The sequence below is a fragment of the Moschus berezovskii genome, chromosome 10, assembly GCF_049115385.1.
Source record: "Moschus berezovskii isolate FMDL1 chromosome 10, NW_MosBer_1.0, whole genome shotgun sequence".
Taxonomy (NCBI): Eukaryota; Metazoa; Chordata; class Mammalia; order Artiodactyla; family Moschidae; genus Moschus; species Moschus berezovskii.
Window position 1 is genome coordinate 58535663 of NC_142469.1, and position 22201 is coordinate 58557863.

General features: G+C 36.7%; 1 protein-coding gene across 5 annotated transcripts in view; it reads left to right on the top strand.

Annotated features, from left to right (window-relative positions):
- Nucleotides 1–22201, top strand: part of MMS22L (MMS22 like, DNA repair protein) — a 128710-nt gene that overhangs the window by 41999 nt on the left and 64510 nt on the right. For all 5 annotated transcript variants that reach the window (XM_088840702.1, XM_088840703.1, XM_055433043.2 and 2 more), the window contains one exon: nt 45–548. In XM_088840702.1, coding sequence (XP_088696828.1) covers nt 45–548 — 504 coding nt within the window. The remainder of the gene's footprint in view (nt 1–44; nt 549–22201) is intronic.

The window sequence follows — 22201 nt, forward strand, 5'->3', positions numbered from 1 at the left end:
TTGTGAATGAAACTGTTAATAATTCATTTGTTTTAATTTTACAGGATATATTCTAAATTCCATCAAAAAAGAATGGAAGAACTAACTGAAGTTGGTCTGCAGAACTTTTTCAGCCTTTTTCTACTGTTAGCAGCTGTGGCAGAGGTGGAAGATGTAGCAAGTCATGTTTTAGGCCTCCTAGATTTCCTCAAGCCTACTTTTAAAACATCTCCTCTCATTTGGAAGGGTCAGATGGCCTTCCTCTTGATGTACACGCAGAAAAATCTGGACATTGGTGTTTTGGCTGAGAAATTTTCAAATGCTTTCCGGGAGAAAGCAAAGGAGTTCTTGGTATCTAAGAATGACGAAATGGTACAAAGACAGACTCTTTGGACCCTTCTTTCCATATATATGGACAGTGTTCAGGAGGTGTTTGAGACAAGCCATTGCTTGCATCCTTCTCATGAAAAACTGCTTAATGATGGCTTTAGTATGCTTCTACGAGCTTGTCAAGAATCTGAACTTAGGACAGTAATGAACTTTCTACAAGCTGTTCTGGCCAGAATCAGGTATGTTTTCCAGTAATGTGCTAATGTATTAATTTGTTTTATATGATTACCTGTGTTGATTCTGTGTTAAAAGTTTTCCTTTTGACATACTCATGAAATTCAATTGTAAAGAGAGCAGTTAAAGGAAGTTTTACTGCTATGTAGTGTAAATCAGTAGTTTTCATACTGTCTTTTCAAACAGCGCTTCTTTGAAAGAAAGCTTACATGCAAGCTTATAAAACTCAACTCTGGTGCAATCCAGGAGCCATGCCTCTTGGTCCTGTCTTGCCTCAGCGATCCCGTGGACTGTAGCCTGCCAGGCTCCTCCATCCATGGGATTTTCTAGGCAAGAGTACTGGAGTGGCTTGCCATTGCCTTCTCTGATCTTGCCTCTCTACCTCTCCTAAAAACATTATCCAGAGGGATATTTCAGACATTCTAAACAAGAGCATGAACTCAAATCTGAGGTGACTTTCATTGAAACATATGCAGTTCTGTGTACTTAAAGAGATTTTGGCCATATTGTACCATTAAAAAAAAAAGTTATTTTCTTTAAATTGTTTGCTGCAGAGTTGTAGCCTCAAACACATGAAATGAGCTGTGCTTAATCACTCAGTCGTGTCCTACTGTTTGTGACCCTGTGGACTATATAGCCTACCAGTCTCCTCTGTCCATTGGGATTGTCCAGGCAAGAATGCAGGAGTGGGTTGCCAATGCCCTCTTCTGAAGGATCTTCCTGACCCAGGGATCAAACCGAGGTCTCCTGCATTGCAGGTGGATTCTTTACCGACTGAGCCACCAAGGAAGCCCCAAACACATGAAATACTCCCAGCTTGAACTGAACTGAAAGCAGTATATTCTAAGAGTGAGATAGGATTGTTCTATAGCAAGTTTTGTGTAGATGATGTTCACTAGTCATCTATACAAAACTTAGCTGTTTTCAGATCTTCGTGAATTATACAAATATGCAGATACACTCAGACCCAAACCGTAATGGGTGAGAACAGTGGTCATGCTGTTTATTGCCTTTAAGGCTCTTTTTACATAGCAGTTTCACCTTTGAAGTTCATGTTCTTAAGAAGTTAGATACTACACTCAGTGCAGTTAGGTGTAGAAATACAATTTTATTTAAAATCATGTCTGAAGTTAATGAAGAGACTGCTTCCCTTTTCTTAGTTGCACATTAAAAAAGTAGCATCTTTTTCAGAGATACTAAACTTAATGAAATTTCTGAATTTTGGATATTTATTCATTACCAATTTCATTTATTAATGATCTTAATTTACATTGGGCTGTGTGTTCATGGAGATCAATCTACGGGTTTTCACTCATTAGGTTTTATGTAGTTTTTATATTCATGTACTCTAGTTCTTGATCAGATAATCATCCCTATATCCCTAAATGTAAGGTGAATCAAATATTTAGACGGACGGATAGATAAATAGATAAGTAAATGAAGAGCCAACTTCATTAGAGGAACCTTTTACTGATTCTGGATCTTCTCCATGAAATAATTTGTTCTTAGTCTAGTAGAGTTTATTAGCAGATGCTATACTTTTCCAAGTGCCAAATTCATTTTGTTTGTTCAATTTTTAAATAAGTGGTAAGCAGTATTTTCCTGTGCTTCTTGGGCACAGTTAGAGATTTCTGGTACCATTTTTGGTTTATTTATATTCGTCTGAATATACAAAGCAAGAAGGAAAAAAAGGGTCTAAAAACTGATCTAAACCAGCCTGGCGATGTTACTGCAGCCTGGGCAAAGGAATAGGAGTTTTTAGCATTAAAACCAAAGCAGTTTCAGGAGTGTTGGGAAAATACTGCTTTCAAGAACTTTGTATGCTGTTCACTATAATGCATTTTTGTTGAATCCATGAGGGTCACTATTCAGAAGTACAGAGGTAGGAATCAAGAGGGCATAATGAAGACTGCCAATTATATAAAGTGAGAGTAACTTTACATTTATATTAGGAATTTCTTTAAAACTGGATCTGGTTTGAGTGTGTTAATTTGGTGTCATCTTAACAGGGGGCAAGGAGTGTGTGCTCTACAGGACTAACTAATTTTTAAAAAAAGGACACAAGTGTTTATGCTGATAATATTTAATTCCTTGTAGAAATGTTTATTTTTGGTTTTGCTTTATGCTATTCAACTATGATCAAAAGCAATTGCTATAAGAGAATGTGAAATCATGTGTAACTTTCTGTCACCAAAATTATCAAGCAGTTTTAACAGAAGTATGAGGTCAGTGTCTGAATGAGAATGGTGTAGTAATGTGCAGGTCCTTATTAATGCTGTCATGGTACAGGCACTGCCATCTTTTAAGTTTCTGAAGCTTGCATAGTAATTTGCAACAGTCCTTCAATGAGACTGATTGCAGTACATAATAAGAGGGACTGTGACTTGCATAGTTTTATTTTATTCCATCAGTCTTCAATACTTCCAAGCAAATATTGTCAAGACAGACTTGCTTTAGTTTGGGATATTTGCAGGGAAAGGGCCCCAGAGATCATTCAGGATTGTTTACCTTAAAAAGAAAAAAAAGAAGGGTGGGAGGGAGGGAGGGGAAACACAAGAAAAGTCTTCTAGGTATTTGATCACATGGTGATGTGTTGCTGATCTCTTAACTCCAAATTTGGAACTTCATTGAAGTTCTTTCCAGAGGACTCTTTGGGTATGCTATAATATTTTTACTATTAATATTATTAGGAAGTTCAAAAATAATTTGAATAGTTGTTAAAAATTAAAGCACAAGCTTTTCTTTTTCTTTTAAGTTAAGAACAAAGCTAAATTCTTTGAATTTTTATTTAGATGGAGAAGGTGGGTTACATTGATTGACGATATTTATTCCTGACTGCATCCCTGACAAAGGGAAGAATGAAATACTTTACCTTAAGCAGTCTCTTCTGTTTTGTAATTCAGGTGGGAGTAAGGTACCAGTCCTTGCATAAATGTGTGTGCAGGACATGTGCATGTGTGTGTGTGTGTGTGTGTGTGTGTGTGTTGAACTGGGTAATAGTTTTATAACTGTATGACAGCGAAATTATAGGTAGGAAGGAACTAAGATCACTGATTATAGAGAGAAGCGGCTCCCTCTAGGCTGTTAAGAAATAATAACTTCATATGCCACTTCCAGCTAACTGGAGCTGATGGCTCACCAGAGCATTCTTTATTGCTGATTAAGTAGCATTATGAAAATACTGACTTGGTTATGTTAACTAAATGCCTCCATGTTTAAAACTCCAAATGTCAAATAGTTTTAGCAGTCATCTTTAACATTTCACATTACCTTTCTGGAATCACATTTCTAGTTCTCACTTGGCTGTTACTTGAGGTTAATATAAAAATGGCAGTCTTTCATTTGTGGAGTTAGGTGTAGCCAAAAGCTTTTCTTTAATTATATCCATTCATGCTGCTATAGTTAAGGGTCTGTCAGCATTTCCATTATAAACCTCCATTTTCAGGGTTTTATAACACAGCTCTGAAAATTAGCTCTGGGCAAAAACTTGACATGCAAGGCCTCATGAGATTCTCCCTCCTCCCCATCCCCCTGTTTCATTTTTACTGAAGTAGAGGTGAGTGATTTCAAAATGCCTTTTGGCATCTGCAAATATCATTCGGAGTTTAAAAAGAAACAATAAATTTTCAGGCTTTGTACCTGTTTGTTCTACCACTTAAGGGAGGTTGTGGACTTATGAATTTAAGCCAAATGGATATTGATCAACTGACATCCTATCTTGTATTAAACAAGAGCCTAGTTTCAAAGAAGTCTAAAGGCAGCTGAAAACTTGTCCGAGATGTCAAATGTGCAGACTAAGAAATAGTTCAAAAGGGAAGATGACCTGTTTTTGATACTCCATGTGCTCAAATGTGACTCCTTAAAAGGTTTAAGATTCTTTTTCTTGGCTTCAGAATACATTTGAAAATACATACATTTTTTCATTCTTTTCTTCTTTTTCCACGAAATTGCAAGTTCATCTGTTTTGTATCTTTTTTGACATTTGGGATGGGTGTGTGTTATGTGTTTGCACACATTATACAAGAACTATGCGTAGCATTCTCCTCAAATATTTTCCATGCTCAATAGTTCTAGTTATTTTAATCTTTTTTGGTATGACAGCATTTATTTTGAAAAAATTTTTATTTTAATCTTTCCTTTGGGAGAGAAGTGGAAATTTTCTAGGCAGGGAAGGAGATAGTTCAAAAGGAAATATTCTTGTGAGACTGTGCTGATCACCAAATAATTTACATGATTTTTCAGAAAAAAATACAGAACTGTTGACAGTATGCAAGCCTTTTCCTCCTTTTGTTATTGGGTGTTCTATTAGTATAATGGGTTACAGCTTTTAATTACTGAAGAATTGTTTGCTACAAAACAAGTTAAAACTAATATGATTGTTTTAAATAATCAGATTATTTTGAGTTATTTGCGAAGTTTCATTCGTATATCCCAGATTGCCCAAAACATCTGGGGTTCTGCTGTTTCCTCATGTGTATATATGAACATCTGTCTATATGTACATATATGTGTATGTGTGTCATATATACACATAGGTACATCATTTTTCTGAGATATGTCACTTTTACAATTCACTTATTGACCAGCTTTGTTAAAATAAAATTCATATACCATATAATTAATGGTCTTAGTATATTCACAGAGTTGTGTAATCCCTACCACAATTTTAGAACAGTTTATCACCCCAAAAAGAAACCCTGTTAACCATTAGCAGTTAACCCCATTTCCCCAACCCCCTTTCCCTTGCAGTCACTAATCTGCTGTCTGCCTCTATAGATTTACCTGTTCTGGACCTTTCATAGAAATGGACTCATACAACACATCATCTTTTGTGACTCATTTCTTTCATTTAGAATAACGATTTGAAGGTTTATCCACATTAAAGTGTGTACAGTACTTCATTTCTTTTTATTACCAAATAATCCACTGTATAAATATGTGTGTGTTAGTCGCTCAGTTGTGTCTGACTCTTTGCAACCCCACAAATTGTAGCCCACCAGGCCCCTCTGTCTTTGGAATTCTCCAGGCAAGAGTACCAGAGTGGGTTGCCATTCCCTTCTCCAGGGGATCTTCCCGACCCAGGGATTGAACCCAGGTCTCCTGTGTTGCAGGCAGATTCTTTATTGTCTGAGCCACCAGGGAAACCCCCTCTATGAATATGCCAGATTTTATTTATCCATGTAGCAGTTGATGAACACTGAGTTGTTTGCACTTTTTCGCTATTAAGAATAACATTGCTGTGGACTTTCATGTTCAAGTTTTTGTGTGGACGTGTTTTTATTTCTCTTGGGTATATACTTAGGGGTAGAATTGCTGGGTCATGTGATAACTGACCTTTTAAGGAAATGCCAAACTGTTTCCATTGCACCATTTTATAGTCCAACTGATACAATCCGACCTTATCCAACCTGCAATGAGAATTGCAGTTTCTCCACATCCTCACCAATGTTTGTTGCTACCTGTGTTTCTGATTGCAGTGATTTTAGTGAATGTGAGGTGATAGATTAGTATCTCATTATGGTTTTGATTTGCATTTTCTTGGTGGCTAGTGGTGTTGATCACAGGCTTTTCATGTGCTTGTTGATCTTTATGTCTTACTTGGAGAAATATCTATTTGGACCCTGTGTCCATTTTTAAATTATTTGTCGTTTTGTTACTGAATTATAAGAATTCTTAATATATTTAGATACAAATCCCTCATCAGATATGATACACAAATATTTTCTCTCATTTTATGAGTTATCTTCTCTTTTCTTTCTTTCTTTCTTTTTTTTACTTTTTGGCCACACTGTGTGGCGTGTGGAATCTTAGTTCCCCAACACAGATTCAAACCTGAGCCTCCTGGGTTGAAAGGTGGAGTTTTAACCACTGGACTGCTGGGGAAGTCCCTTTTCACTTTCTTAACATCTTTTGTAGCATAAAATTTTAAAAATTTTAATGAAGTCCTTTATATCTATTTTTTCATTTGTTGCTTCTGCTCATCTCATATTCTCTTGCCATATTTATCTTGTTGGAGAGCAATTCTGCTTATGTCATTCTGTACTTTAACACCTTTAATGACATCCTGATAAGACACAAGAAAATGTAATGTCTAATTCCTTATCACAGTTTTCGAAGTTATCCACAGTCTGGCTTTATTTTATTTCTGTACCTTTTTCTTGTGGTTCTCCTTTAATCAAATGAAACTATTAATTACCAAGATATTTCCCAAATCTTTTTTTACTGTTACATTTTCCTGTCAAAACCAGTTGAGGGCTCAGATCAGAAAATGGCCAGGACAGTAGAGCTGAGGACTGAATAAACTGCAGATATGTGATAACCAATAATTGTTAAATTCAACAAAGAGTGCAAGCAGTTGTTAAGATCACAAGTCAGAAATGGTCAGTGTTGGTTACAGTAGGCAAAGAGATGGGGTGGCAGAGTACAGGAAAAGAAAGGGAAAAAACCTCGAAAGACTTATTTAGAGGGATTTGGGAGAAGGAAAAGGTGATTTGAGAACTTAGTAGTACCTAGATCAGGGCTAGAGGTGGAATCAGTGAGCTTCAGATAGGAGCATTGTACATGGGAGAAGTCAGGATTTCAGGCAGTAGTGGACAAATCCCCACCAATAAGGTGTGCTTTTTTTCTTCTGTGTATTAAGGAGGTGTGTGTGTGTTCTTCTTGTTGCATCATAGTGTAAAAAGCAGGAGTTTTAGGGTCAGTAAACCTGAGATCACATCGTCCCCCCTCTGCTTACCAACAGTACAGTCTTGAGAAGTGACGTAACCTTTTCTAAGCTTTAGTTGCCAATTTGTAAAATAGTCCTTACTTTATAGGATCTGTATGAATATCTGCCTAGATCTCTGCTGTCCACACACAGTACCTGTGTGTGACAGTTTAAGTTAATGAATGTAATATGACATGCGGTGCCTTGTTGCACTGGTTCCATTCCAGGTGCTCAGTGCCTATTCGTAGTTAGTGGCTGCTGTAGTGGGTGGCAGCAGAGCTCTCGGGCAGCACTGAGATGCTGTGCCTCCCCAGACCACTGACCATAATAATCTCTCGATACATTTATTGTATTCATTTACGTTTTCTTCATTTTTATGTGAACAGTGCTATCCTTTATTCCAAGCTTCTCTTGAAATGTATGCTTGTCCATGTGTCCACAGTCTTATATAATCTCACTTTCCTTGGAATTTCTTTAACACTTTCTCTCGAATGCTCTTGATTGCTTTCTACTTTGTATTTTTTTTTACTACAGAGGATACATCAAACAAATTATTCAGCAAATCCAGCTAATGTTCATGAGTGCCTATGGTGATAACAGGCATTATTGTAGGCAGGCACTTGGCATACATCTGTAAACCAGTTAAGTGCAGTGTATATGATATGCATTCATGTATTTATTACATGAAAGACAGACTGAGAAAATAGAAAGGTACTTTAAGTGTTTATTGAAGCCATCACCTTTTCGTCATTTTATATTTTATTATTTCAACCATTCAGTATTATTTGATAACAATTTATACTTGTCCCCGGATTTTACCTGCTTATCCAACAATTCTTGCCTGTACCACATGAAAGTAGAGAACAGTATCTGTGCAGCCAGGCTATGAGTTTAATGAATTTAATACATAATCTGAATTTAAACTCTGCTTTTTGTCTTCTAAGCACCATTGGGCAGGAGGGACTTCCAGAAGAATGACAGGAGTCCATTCTTCTCAATTAATTGGAAGGTTTTTGATGTTATAGAAAAATGAAACTCATGTCTACTCTAGCTGAAAATTTGGGACCATTTTTTTATAACCAAAACTATTCTCCCACTAAAATATGGAAACAGGTGGAATAAGTGAGCCTTTGAGCTTTTCCCTTGCTTTTGAGAGTCTCCAAAACCTCTCCATCAAGGCTGGGTCCACAGGAACACAAGTAGAGATCATCTGTATTTGGATTGGGTTGGAAGCAAGGTATTAAATATTTGGAAGAGGGAACTGAAATAATGGAATGGAGGAAATACTTGATAAAATAATTTAAAGCAGTTCCCTGGAGTGGAAGATTCCTTATTGAAAAGGCCTTTTGAGCTGCACAATGTAAGAAAATAAGACTAACAGCAAAGCACAGCTGTGTGAATTTCACAGTTTGGTACAAGAAAAAGGTATCAAAGTGTCCATGGACTTCTCAGTCTTAGCCACTTTTCTTAATCTTCTATTTTTTTCTGTTTGCTGTACCCCTGATGTAATCTCCAGTTATAACCTAGGTCAGATCTAATATTTAGCCTCATCTCCAAAATTAGAAAAGTAGAGAGGTGAATAGAACTTTATAGATTTTTTTCAAGATTACTTTCAAGAAGTAGATGAATAGAGCTTTATGACTTCTGATTCATAGTTGTTTGCAAAGTTTGAATGAAAGCAGTAAATTCCACCTCTCATAATTAGGAAAAGGAAGGTAAGAGTGGCGTAAGAACACTGAGAAAAATTATGATAAACGTTAGGATAAAAAAGGACAAGGGCAAAAGAAATACACTCTGGAAAGGAAACATTTCATTCTTTTGAAAGTGGATGAGCTCAGGGAATAGAAGTGCCATGATTATTTTCTATACCAAGCAGTGGAATATTTCTCTTTAGCAAAATGGCAATAAATCAAAAGATCCTGGGATGACGTGAAAGTTACTTTCCCCAGTCTTACTTATATGCCTGTGATTCCGTTTCTGAACTCCATGGTTCATTACAGGTATTTGGACCACCCAGATCTTTGAAGCTTTGGATGAAATTCAGTAGGCTTATAGGAAGGCATCTGCTACTGTGCTCTTTCATGGCACCACACAGGGGTATGTTTCTTAAACCAAAGAAAAGTTGTTATAATAAATATATCGAAGACCGGTAAATCCCATTTGTGATGGGTTTTCTGAAGTTAACTTGTTTCCAACTGTGGAATGGATAAAAAGACCTGAAATGATGATTTCAGTAGGCAGACCCAGTCTTAAGAAACTCAGGAGATAAACTACTGTTGTGGCTTTTGGCTTTAAAAGGGAAGTGCTCAGAGGAAACAAGTGAGGAAGCAAGTAATAATTTAAACATTTAGGTTCAATAAGTGTAGTACAATAAACCACTTACTGTTTTTTAATGATGTGATGTGTCAGAGAAGGAAACTGATCTCTTAATTATCCCATTCTTTTTAGATTAATAAGACCTCAGAAGGCACTATGTGGAAAAGTAGATTTATTGTAGTTTAAAAATGTTCCTAGGTATCCTCACCATCTTCTGATAATTCCCCTGAAGTTATTTTAAAATGTGTTTCTTAGAAAACATCAGAATACATTTTTGTTTTATGATATGGATTTACTTTTGCCATCATATGGCCTGTAAGGAACAAATTCTTACGTTTCACCATCTACCTTGTGGAGAAGGGTAAGTAATTGCTCTGTTTCAAATTTTATTTATATTTTAACAAAATTTAGAACAACTATAAGGAGTGGAACTAGCCTTTGGAACTTTTAATTTCAATTGTTTCTTCTTTACCTTACAAGATATATATTTTTCTCTCTTTAGGATATCTCTTGTCAGATTTAAGGCTTATTTAAAATGAAAAGAAAGCTAGAGCAATTTTCTTTATTCCATTTCAGTCTCCTAAGGCCTATTTCCCCCTGGTGAGCTCATAGCAACAGGGGGGTTTAAGGGAATTCAGCTTTCTGCAAATTAATGTCTCACATCATGAAAATTCAGGACTTTTTTTTTTTTTATCTTGAAAAGTAATACAGTGAGTGCGAGTATTATTTCTTGCCAGCGGGTGGAAGATGAATGATTTTGTCACAGTTTTACTGCTTGATGAGCAGTATCCTGAGGGTCAGGCTTAAGTCTGTGTCACTATGCTGCTCATTACTCTTGAGCTAAATAAGGGCTGATTGGATCTAAATTGCCTAGCACATGGGCCACAGATGAGCTCAGTGAGCAGGGGATGACCTGCTATTCAGTCTGGGAGTAACCCCGGTGTGCAAATGCAGCATTAGAACACCGTGGGAGAATGAGAGGCTACCGGCTGCTGCCAGCAAAAGAAATCGAAATGTAAAAACTCTTTGATGCTGTGATGTTAGAATTTGAAATGTAGGAAGTGACAGGTTGATGGTACTTATCAGCTTTGGCTGGATTAGAGAACAGTGTCATCTTGCTTCTATAATGACAGAAGAATGAAGCCAGCAGCTAACTACTGTGCAGAGTGAAGCCGCCGCCGTTGCCACCAGTCGTTGCTGCCTCCTACCGGCAGTTTTCCTGGAAACCAGTAAAAGAAGGAAGAAAAGAGCATCCTCTATAGATTTCCAGGAATTTGGAACTCTTTGGTGATGAAAAGCTGCTTGTGATAGGAGGCAAAGGAAAAGGGTATTTTGGAGCATACTTAATAGTAAATTGCTTTAAAAAACATTATTATTGAGGAATCGGTTGTTCAAAAATTTTCTAGTTAACCAAGAGTTAATGCATTTATGAAATGAATCTACCCAGTGCAAGAAAGCCCAGTATACTCTTCCTGTAGTAGTTTTCATTCAGGGGCCTCAGTTGGGTTTGTTTCTCTCTCAATTATGTATTTTTATAAATAACAACACTTTACTAGCAATCTTCAAAATCTAATTCAGACTACCAACCAATGTTAGCACAGTTTCCAAGGTACTTGATAAAAATATCAGTACAAAGTGAAAGATGCTCTTGATTATGTAGCTTATGTTGCATAAATCTCCTTCCTAAGTAGGGGATGGGATGGAAGGAAAAGTTTTTTCCTGTAAGTCAAATGATTTTACAAAAAAAGCAAAACCCAGCATAACCCTATGATGTGGGAATACTTCTGTTTCATTTTATTCCTGCAGTTGTGATTTAAAAAAAAAATCAGTGTTAGGCTATTATGTTTATGATATAAAACTTAGAATGAAAAAATGGGGTTACGTACTGTTTAGTGATCTGCTTTTTTTCATTTAATGTAGCGTCAATCACTTTCCATATCAGTGACATCTACGTTATTTTTGGTGATTTCACAATATTCTCATAGTTTACTTGACCAGTTCTTACTGGTGAAAACTTACACTGTTTTGAAATTTTCTCCGATACCAAGTTGTGATGAATGTCTCTTTGAGTTTCTTGAGAACTGTTGTGCAAATTGTGCACTGCACAACTCTAAAGGTGCCACTCTCAACATTGTAAATGAGACTTTGATCTTCATGGATTTGTTTGATTATATGTGGAAGATACTTTTTAAATGATTCGGTTTAAAATATAGAGCCTTAGACATAGTTTTGTTTTGTTTTTCAATTGGGAGATGGGAAAAGGGGACAACAGAGGATGAGATGGTTGGAAGGCATCACCGACTCGATGGACATGAGTTTGAGCAAACTCCAGGAGCCTGGCACGCTGCAGTCCATGGGGTCACAGAGTCAGACATGACTGAGTGACTGAACTGGGAGCCATGATTTAATTATATTCAAGGTTTACATTTACACAGATTGAAGGCAAAAGGAAAAGGGGATGGCAGAGGACGAGATGGTTAGGTAGCACCACTGACAAAACAACAAAAAATACATAATTCAATACATTCTATAGAAGCAAATTTTCAACTAGTAGTAGAAAACCTTAGACTAGAAAAATAAAGATTTTTGCTCTTTGAAACCAAGCTATGCTGCTGCTGCTAAGTCACTTCAGTCATGTCCGACTCTGTGTGACCCCATAGACGGAAGCCCACCAGGCTCACCCATCCATGGGATTTTCTAGGCAAGAACACTGGAGTGGGTTGCCATTTCCTTCTCCAATGTGTGAAAGTGAAAAGTGAAAGTGAAGTAGAGTTTGTAAAGTTTTCAATATGTTAAGTACTCACCGCCTCTAGAGAGGGGTTTTAGTGCTTCTCTATATTATTTTTATATTATCAAAATTCACTTATCCTTTAAAGAATATAAATACTGTACAGTTGTATGCTGTAGAAAATAAAAATCATTCCCTTCCTACAACTACCTCCATAAAGGGAAGTACTGTAACACTTTGTGGAATGCTCTTCTAAACTGCTGTTGCTTCTCCTTTTATCCATACTACTTTTACCACCTATTATTTTAAGTGGGATTAGATTATACCTTGGAAATTTCTACAACTTGAGTTTTTTATTTTTTTTTTTAATGAAAGGGATATCAAAGGCATCTCTCTAGATACACATATTGTATAAGACTACGTAGTTTCTTTTTGTATAATAAAATTTATTTAACCCCCTGTGAACATTTAAGAGTTACAGGTGATTTTAAGTTTGCTCGACTCTTGTACCTATATATCTGATTTTTCAAGATCCTGGTTGAAAATTTAGGTTGCTCAGTTTATTCAGGATATTAGTTGTAGTTCTGTGAGTTAATATATCAAGCATCAAAACCAGCAGAGCACATTTCCAGTTCACTCATTTTAATTTCTATGTATCACACGTGGAATTACATCTTTTGCTTATAGTAAAAAATATTGCTGTAGTTTTTTCAAAAGGTTGCAGATGTGAATTTTAATTCTGACTCTGCCACTTTACTTTCACTTTAATCTTCAGCAAGTTGTGTAATCTCCTTCAACCTCAATTTTTCAAATCTGTAAAATGTGTGCAATAATATATTAAAGAACTGGTTTGAAGCCCAAAAGAGATAACATAAGTCAAATGTCTAACAGAGTACCTAAACGATGATTGCTTTTATTACAATTACTGCTTATCCACTGGTTTCAGAGAATTGAAGTGAAAGAATATATTACACTACAAGTAAATTTAAGACAGAGTTTCCTACTCCAAGATTTTTACAATTGGTTCAATTTTATTCCCTGAAAAAAAATGCTCTTTATGTTTAAAGTGAAAGCAAAAATTATTCTTTATTCATAGTGTCTCACGTCCCCTCTTTTTTTCTTACAACTTAGAGAATTTGGACTGTATTAGTTTTGTTCCTCTTTCGTGAAACAGAAATAACTATATTTTTCAGTCAATCCTTCTTTACTGAGTGCCCAGAAAGTACTTGCTATGGCAGACTTTGTGCTGGTGTTGGAGGAAACAGAGATGCTGAAAACAGATCGCTGCTCTCAAGTGCCCCACAGTGTAGTGAAGCCGACACATAAACAAAGAAATAACACAGTGATCGATACACAAGTGTTGAAGAGACTCTTCTTAAAACTCTTCTGCATCACTTACAGAATTTTCTCTGAGATTGCCCTGTACGAAATACTGTATGTGATTATTTGGCAGTAAGTCATTCACACTGTGTCTCATAGCTGATTGGTGGCAGAAAAATTAGAGGAGAGACATTATAAGTATTTAGCACCTTGTGCTTAGGTAGATACTCGTTCAAAAGTTTTTCATATGGTTTTTGACATCTTTAACATAGTTCCTCTATTAATAAAAATAACTTAGCCACTTATAAGCATATGGAATGGTCTTTGGTGAATTTTTAATAACAGCACTATGTCATTGATACATTTTTCTGCATTTCTTTTTTCTGACATCTATTTTTCTCCTATCCCCATTCTCTGAAACCTTAATGTATCTTTTCTTCCCACCTCTTTAAATGTTCTATAAACTTTTATTTTTTCAGGACAGCATACTTTAATATTAATTTAATGTGACAAAATAGAATCCAAAACCAATATGTAGTATTGGCATTGTACATTTTCAAAAGTTTACATAAATGCTGTCATACCAGCGATGCTGTGTACAGCTTTGCCACTATCTATTTTCTTTTGGTTTTATACTGTTGAGATATACCGCCAGAGAAAATGTCCTACAGGAAAACAAAGGATTTAGCCAAGAACAGGGAACATCTTGGGTTCAAGAAATGAAGAATCCAGGATAGAATAGTGAAGGGATGGAAAACAGTTTTATGTCTGGCCCAGACAACCACCATTCCAGGTTTAAATAGAATGATGGCAAGCTTTGAGAGGAAGGCCCTCAGGAAAAAGTGGGGAAGGGAAAATTATTTTTCTTACTCTGGGGGAGAGTAAAGCAATTTTATTTTAAAATGAACTTTTCTTTGAGTCTGTAACACTGAATGAGAGATTGTTCTAATGACCTGTCAATAAGGAACCTTGTTTGATTTTTAATATTAATTTACCATAGCAAATTACATATAATGGCTTACATACATCAACTTTAGGAACATTCTGTATGTTACAAATGCATTGAAATGTGCATTTTACATTTCCTTTTGGATATATAGAAGTTTTAAGGCTTTTATGTACATAAGTGTCATAATCTTTAAAAAATATTTATGTATATATACATACACATATTTAACAGTTGACAGTTTTTTTCTATTGGTTTTCTGGGAGGAATTCCAGTGCAGTTCAGCATACATTTCTTGGATACTTTCTGTGTCAGGACTGAACTAACAAGTGTTCTGTGTACATGAAGCTGTATCCTATACTTGTAGAGCTACAGTGTAGTGGAAACCAGCAATTGAATGGTTCCACATTTTTATATCTCCACAGTTGCTCTTTTCCAAATTCTAAAATGTCTGAACCATTAGTTTGATCCAGTATATGAATGGTGTTTTCTTATATTTTGAAGATTACACATGTAAAATGGTAGGTTTGGTAGGGCCAAACAAATGATCGAGGCTTTTCAGAATTAACATTACAGTGTGAGTTTTGTGACACGATGTAATTATATATCCCGGTTTCCCAGAAGACAAGTCCATCTTGCCTACTTTAGAGATCATAAACATGGTTCTGTTTTCCCATTTTCATATGAATTGATACAGTCATATCTCATATCATGATTCAGTCATAAGTCATATGTCTTATCTGTTTGGATGCTCTTCCACATTTTTCATTTAGGTTACGACTAGTAGGCACTGGAAGCTTTTATCATTTAAATATATAACCTTTTAAAAACTTTGGGCAGATGATGTCTTAGTCTGTTCAAGTTGCCATAACAAAATACTACAGACTGACTAGTTCACTTAAATAAGAGAAATTTATTTGCTGTCAGTTCTGAGGGTTGAAAGTCTGAGATCAAGGTACTAGCATTGCTTATTTCTAGGGAGAGTTCTTTTACTAGTGAGAAGGCGTTCTCCCTGTGTGCTCACATGACTTTTACCTGTGGGAACATTATTGAGGGGAGGGGAGAGGCTCTGGTGGTCTCTTCCCACAAGGATGCTAATCCTATTGAGTCATGGCCCCAACCTTATAACTGCATTTAACTTTAACTACTTCCTAGTATATGAATCTGGGAAGATACAGCTCAGTCCATAGCAGATGGATATATTTATTCCCGTTGGAATAATGATGCTGACAACAGAGAGAGCAAAAAGGTTAAATTTTCATATACATTACTTCTCTTGTCTTTTACACCTTTTATTTTGGAATCACAGAGTTAGAGAATCCTTTACATACTCTTGTTTCAGTTCTTTTCATGTTTAATGCAAAGTTTCAAAGTTAGTGGAAAAAGTTAAAATCACTCCCTGTTCATGTTCACCTGTAGTCTTGCATATTAAATACATTTTATATGTCCTCAAATATTCATCGATACAATATTTACATTTTAGGAGAGTCTGCTGGTTTCAGAATACATTAAATTTCTGTGGAGAAGCAAATTGAGATGGGATGTGAAATGATACTAAGATCTTTTAGTACTCTAACTTCAGTGGGACCTCAGGCTGACACCCATATTTCAGTTCTTTCACCTGAAGGGTAAAGGCTTGGATTAGCTTACTTCAGTGTTTCAGATTCTATCAATTATATGTTGATTGCTTTAATATTTTGGGGTAAATTTGCTTTTCTTTTTAAAGTTGATAAATGGAAATATGATTTAATAGAGGAAACAGTGACAGACTTTATTTTTGGGGCTCCAAAATCACTGCAGATGGTGACTGCAGCCATGAAATTAAAAGACGCTTACTCCTTGGAAGGAAAGTTATGACCAACCTAGACAGCATATGGCAACCCACTCCAGTACTCTTGCCTAGAGGGTCCCATGGGCAGAGGAGCCTGGTAGGTTGCAGTCCATGGTGTCGCTAAGAGTTGGACACGACTGAGCGACTTCACTTTCACTTTTCACGTTCATGCATAGGCGAAGGAAATGGCAACCCACTCCAGTGTTCTTGCCTGGAGAATCCCAGGGATGGGGGAGCCTGGTGGGCTGCCGTCTGTGGGATCGCACAGAGTCAGACACGACTGGAGCAACTTAGCAGCAGCAGTAGCAGACAGCATATTAAAAAGCAGAGATATTATTTTGCCAACAAAGGTCCATCTAGTCAAGGCTATGGTTTTTCCAGTAGTCCCATATGGATGTGAGAGTTGGACTATAAAGAAATCTGATGCAGAAGACTTGATGCTTTTGAACTGTGGTGCTGGAGAACACTCTTGAGAGTCCCTTGGAGTGCAAGGAGATCCAACCAGTCCATCCTGAAGGCGATCAGTCCTTGAATTGGAAGGACTGATGCTGAAGCTGAAACTCTAATACTTTGGCCACCTGATGCGAAGAACTGACTCATGAAAAGACACTGATGCTGGGAAAGATTGAAGGCAGGAGGAGAAGGGGATGACAGAGGATGAGATGGTTGGATGGCATTACCACCTCAATGGACGTGAGTTTGAGTTAACTCTGGTAGTTGGTGATGGACAGGGAGGCCTGGTGTTGCAAGAGTCGGACACGACTGAGCAACTGAACTGAATCAACATGATTAAACTAAAATTTACTTAATTGGCTTTATTTTTTTAATTTTACTTAAGTAGAGCTGTTCCCCACCCCCCCCCCCCCCGTGTTTCAGGTAGTATGCACAAAATAAAAATACAAAAAAAGGATGACATAAGGAAACACTTGTCTTTAGCACCAACTAACAGCACTACAAATATTATCGAATATTTTTATTTTGGCCAGTAGTTGGTGGGCTTTCAATTCAGTTCAGTTCAGTTCAGTCACTCAGTCGTGTCCGACTCTCCGCGACCCCATGAATCATAGCACGCCAGGCCTCCCTGTCCATCACCAACTCCCAGAGTTCACTCAAACTCATGTCCACAGAGTCGGTGATGCCATCCAGCCGTCTCACTCTCAGTCGTCCCCTTCTCCTCCCGCCCCCAACCTTTCCCAGCATCAGAGTCTTTTCCAGCGAGTCAACTCGTTGCATGAGGTGGCCAAAGTATTGCAGCTTCAGCTTCAGCATCAGTCCTTCCAATGAACACCCAGGATTGATCTCCCTTAGAATGGACTGGTTGGATCTCCTGGCGGTACAAGGGACTCTCAAGAGTCTTCTCCAACACCACAGTTCAAAAGCATCAATTCTTCGGCGATCAGCTTTCTTCACAGTCCAACTCTCACATCCATACATGACCACGGGAAAAACCATAGCCTTGACTAGACGGACCTTTGTTGGCAAAGTAATGTCTCTGCTTTTCAATATATTATCAAGGTTGATCATAACTTTCCTTCCAAGGAGTAAGTGTCTTTTAATTTCCTGGCTGCAGTCAGCATCTGCAGTGATTTTGGAGCCCCCAAAAATAAAGTCTGACATTGTTTCCACTGTTCTTCCATCTATTTCCCATGAAGTGATGGGACCAGATGCCATGATCTTTGTTTTCTGAATGTTGAGCTTCAAGCCAACCTTTTCACTCTCCTCTTTCACTTTCAACAAGAGGCTTTTGAGTTCCTCTTCACTTTCTGCCATAAGGGTAGTGTCATCTGCATATCTGAGATTATTGATATTTCTCCCAGCAATCATAGTTAACTTAAAAATAAGTTAATAAATACTTAGGTTGGTACTTTGTGTAGGTTTTTTTTTTTTTTTTAAGATAGAGGCATAATAACCAAGTCAGAGTTCATTACTAAACAGCATATATGATGAAAGCTTCTACTATGTAAGGAGCTTTAGTCAGTTTGAGTTCTCATTTTCCTATGCGGGGAAGAAAACTTTGAAGAGTTAGCAAATTTTAACTAAGTAGGCTGAGTGGGTGAAAGGTAGGTGGATACCCAGCCAGCAAGTGGCTTCCTTCCTTGTGCCTTCTTGTTACATATCTGTATCACCCAGAGTGGCTATCACTTGAAACACCATCATCTGTCTTTGTCCATCCTCTTCACTGGAGGGATGCTTTTTGAGGGCGGGGGATTTGTCTTATTTGTATTTTTATTTTCAGCACTAGGTATCCAGTTAAAGTGCCTAACACATGATGTTGCTCAGTAAGTCTTTGATGGTTCTGTCATGATGGATTAAAAAGTTAAGGAAACTAAGTAGAAAGCTATTGTGGGTGTTTTGTTTTTTTTAAAACTAGTAATATAAAATTGTATTTTAAAAAATAAAAGTGATTTCAAAATACAGTATGGTAGCAAAGAGCATTAGTTTTGAAGTCAGGACTAAATGATAGAGGGAATAATGGAAAGGAATGATCTGATGACCCAGGCTGGGGCTGTGTAATCAGGCAATAATATTCAAGCAACGTTTTGGGCTATTATGGACATTTTAGGTTTAGCGACTTCTTCCAGACTGCTGAAATTTTTCATTTGTTCTGTGGTCTGTGATTTCCTTCATTGGTAGTATTGATCTCATTACTCTAAGGATGTAAAAAAAAAAACAAACCTTTAATATGATGTTATTTTATCTGGTATTTCAGCCATGTAAATGCAGAGGTTGTAATTTTCAATGACTTCTATACAGTACCTGCACAGTTTTCTTCCTTGTGTGATGTTCTTATGCAGTTTTGAAGGGGATTGTTCAAATATGAGACCTACCTCTTAATTTTGATACTTTTTCAGCAGTCTGGCTATGTATCTGTTGTCTTTGCAATCAGAGAAGGTCCTGTTTATCTCTGGGCAGGGTTAATTAAGCCTTAGGGCAGTGCTGGGTACACAGAGATCTGACAGAAAATCTGCCTGTGACTGGAAGATTGGCATGAACACTGTATTATCCCTATCCAAAAAGAATAGAAATAGTGGGGGCTGGGGAGGGGATCCAAGAGAGTCCTACAGTACAGCTTCTGAGAGTTCCCTTTTGAAGTAGGGCAATGACTTTTAACAGATGGTCACGTTTGTGTGAGAATTTTATCTTTTGTAGTTAATATTTTTCTTCCTAAAAGCAGACAGTTGTAATGAAATTATGTTTTCAGGCTATAAATGCATCTTAATTTCTATGACTCATGCATATTATGCCTTTAAGTGTAACACATGGCATTAGGCTGGAGACTTCTGTTCTTTGTTTCATGTGCAAACATAATTGTCCAGTGGAGCACTTGAGACCTTTGATGATCGCTCTCCGAATCCAGTTTTCAAAGCATACTCATCAGAAGCAAACTTGATATAATCATCTGCTCTGATATAATTTACTTACAACCCTGAAAAATTCAATTATGAAAAGATGAGTGGAACATTTTTTTCTTATCTCTTGGAAGAATTTTACCACAAACTTTATTAGTTGTATGTTTAAAACAGAGAGTTCTCACAAGTGTTGTGTTTTTTTGCCTCTAGCTTGAATTGCTGAGGTTTTACCTCTGCTATAAAATACTGCAATTGTAAAGATACTGTGTCTTACCTTGGTCTCTCAGTCTTTTACTTAGCATTAGGTTGTATTTTATTTGTCAGTTAATGATGGGAGAGAAAGGGAGTGCTAGCACAAATTGAAATTTTAAAATTGCCGCTATATTAATAGACAAATTTAGATAAGTTATTCCACACAAAATATAGAAGTTAGTAGCTAACTTATGCTACCTCTGTATTTGAGTAAGTTTGGCACGGTCCTGATAATGGATATTCAGTGGTTTCTTTTAACTGTATTTATGTCACACTGAGAAATGTTATTCTGTCTTTCCCCCACCCAAATGCTTCACTTTCTTTTGAGGCAGTAAGGGATTGTTTTAAAGAAATTGGAATAAGCTAATGTCCCACCCCTTAGAGTATACTTTGAAGGTATATCATTTGACTATTGTGAAAAAGATTATGGAATATGCAAACTATTGAATTTCTTTGTCCTCTGTAAGATAAAAATATAAGGATATAGAATAGAATTTATTTTAATTCATTGTAAGGTGTGTTAGTCTAGTGTTGTATTGAAACTTGTAGTTTTTTGAGTGTAAATTTCTTTTGGAAGATGTGTATGAAATGTTTTATTTTTACTGAAGGCATAGTGTACATGCACATGTAGATGACAGGCGAGACCAGTTTTGAAAACTCTCTTGCCATCTCTTTTTTTCTTCTTACTTTAGATATGTTCTGTAAATTGTGCTTCTAGAAAGGTAGGGGGGAATGTGGTAAGAGGAAAGTCGAGGAATTAAAAATCATTCCAATAAAATGGTTTAATTTATGCCTCGGCAGTTAAGCAGTGCTCCTGGTTAACAGAAATACCCTTCAGCTACACAGGATTTTGGAGGGTTGGAGGGCACTCATTTGCACATAAATAGCCATTAACTGATAAATTCCCAGAGGTCTCCTGTTGCATGTTAGTGGTTCTGACCTACTTAGCTAGCTTAAATTTGTTTTACAGAATTATTATAATTCTATCCTTGGTACTTAAACTTTGTGATTAATGCATGCCTCACAATACAATTAAAGTATAATTATACAGTTTTGCGGTTTCCTATCATGGTGTTATTATTACCAAGATCTGGATTTTGCAAATATTAGAAGACTTAAGGTTTTGATATTTATTACTTTTGCTGTTATTATGTGATTATGTTAAATGAGACCTTTTTATGTCTGAAGAATGGATTGGAGAGAGGCAGACCATTCGATGCAGAATTTGTTAGCTTGGAAATGATTGAATCAGTCACTGTGGGATCACTGGGTGCACTGTGTGGATTGACAAGTCCTGGTTTTTCCTGCTTAACCTTTTTCACATGTTTCTGAAGTACAATAGATTCTTCACACCATTTCCCCCCACCCGGAAGCAATGTTTGGAAAAAATGTCGGGAAGCAATAGAAAAACCCCAGAGTGGGGTTCAGTAGATCTGAACTGCAATGCTGGCAATTACAAAAAGAACTCATGTTCTTGAGGCTCTGTGTTCTCACCTGTAAAGTGAGTAATTTGGACCAGAAACGGTTGGCGAACCAAGGTGTTGCCGACCAAGTCTGGCCCATGGACTGTTTTTGTACAGCCATTGAGCTAATAATGGGTTTTACATTGCTTAAATTTTAAAACAGCAGGAACAGGTGACTCTGTATGTGATATGCAAGGCCGAAATAGTTACCAAAAGAAATTGTGCCAATGCTCTAACTAGATGTTTCATAGGGTTTCCCTCAGCTCTTGGCTTTCAGCATTAAATTGTTAGTTGATTTTTTTTAAATGTTGATGTTTTATATATAGCCATGCCCATCTGTTTGGGGTTTCACTTCTTTCATGTTTACTATTTAGAGTCATCTGTGACCCACAACCTTCTCTTTCAAACCCATTTGGAATCCAGTTAGTATCCTTTTAAATTTGGGGATGATGACTACTTTTTAAAGAACTGTTACTTGAAATTTAGATTTCTATTAAAGGAAATTTCCAGTAAAATGAGATAGTATGGTGTCCGTTCTGTCGAAAGGGAGGAAGAAACACTTATTTGAAATACTTCACACTTTGGAATGCTTTAAAAGTTGTATTGTTTTATAGAAAAGTTACATAGTTAAATAATATTTTCTAACAAACTTCAGAAACCTTTTCTATAAATTCTTTCTGAATATTACTTTTAGCTGACATATGGTATTGTATGACAGTAAGGGTTGGCATTCCCTGCCCCTGTGT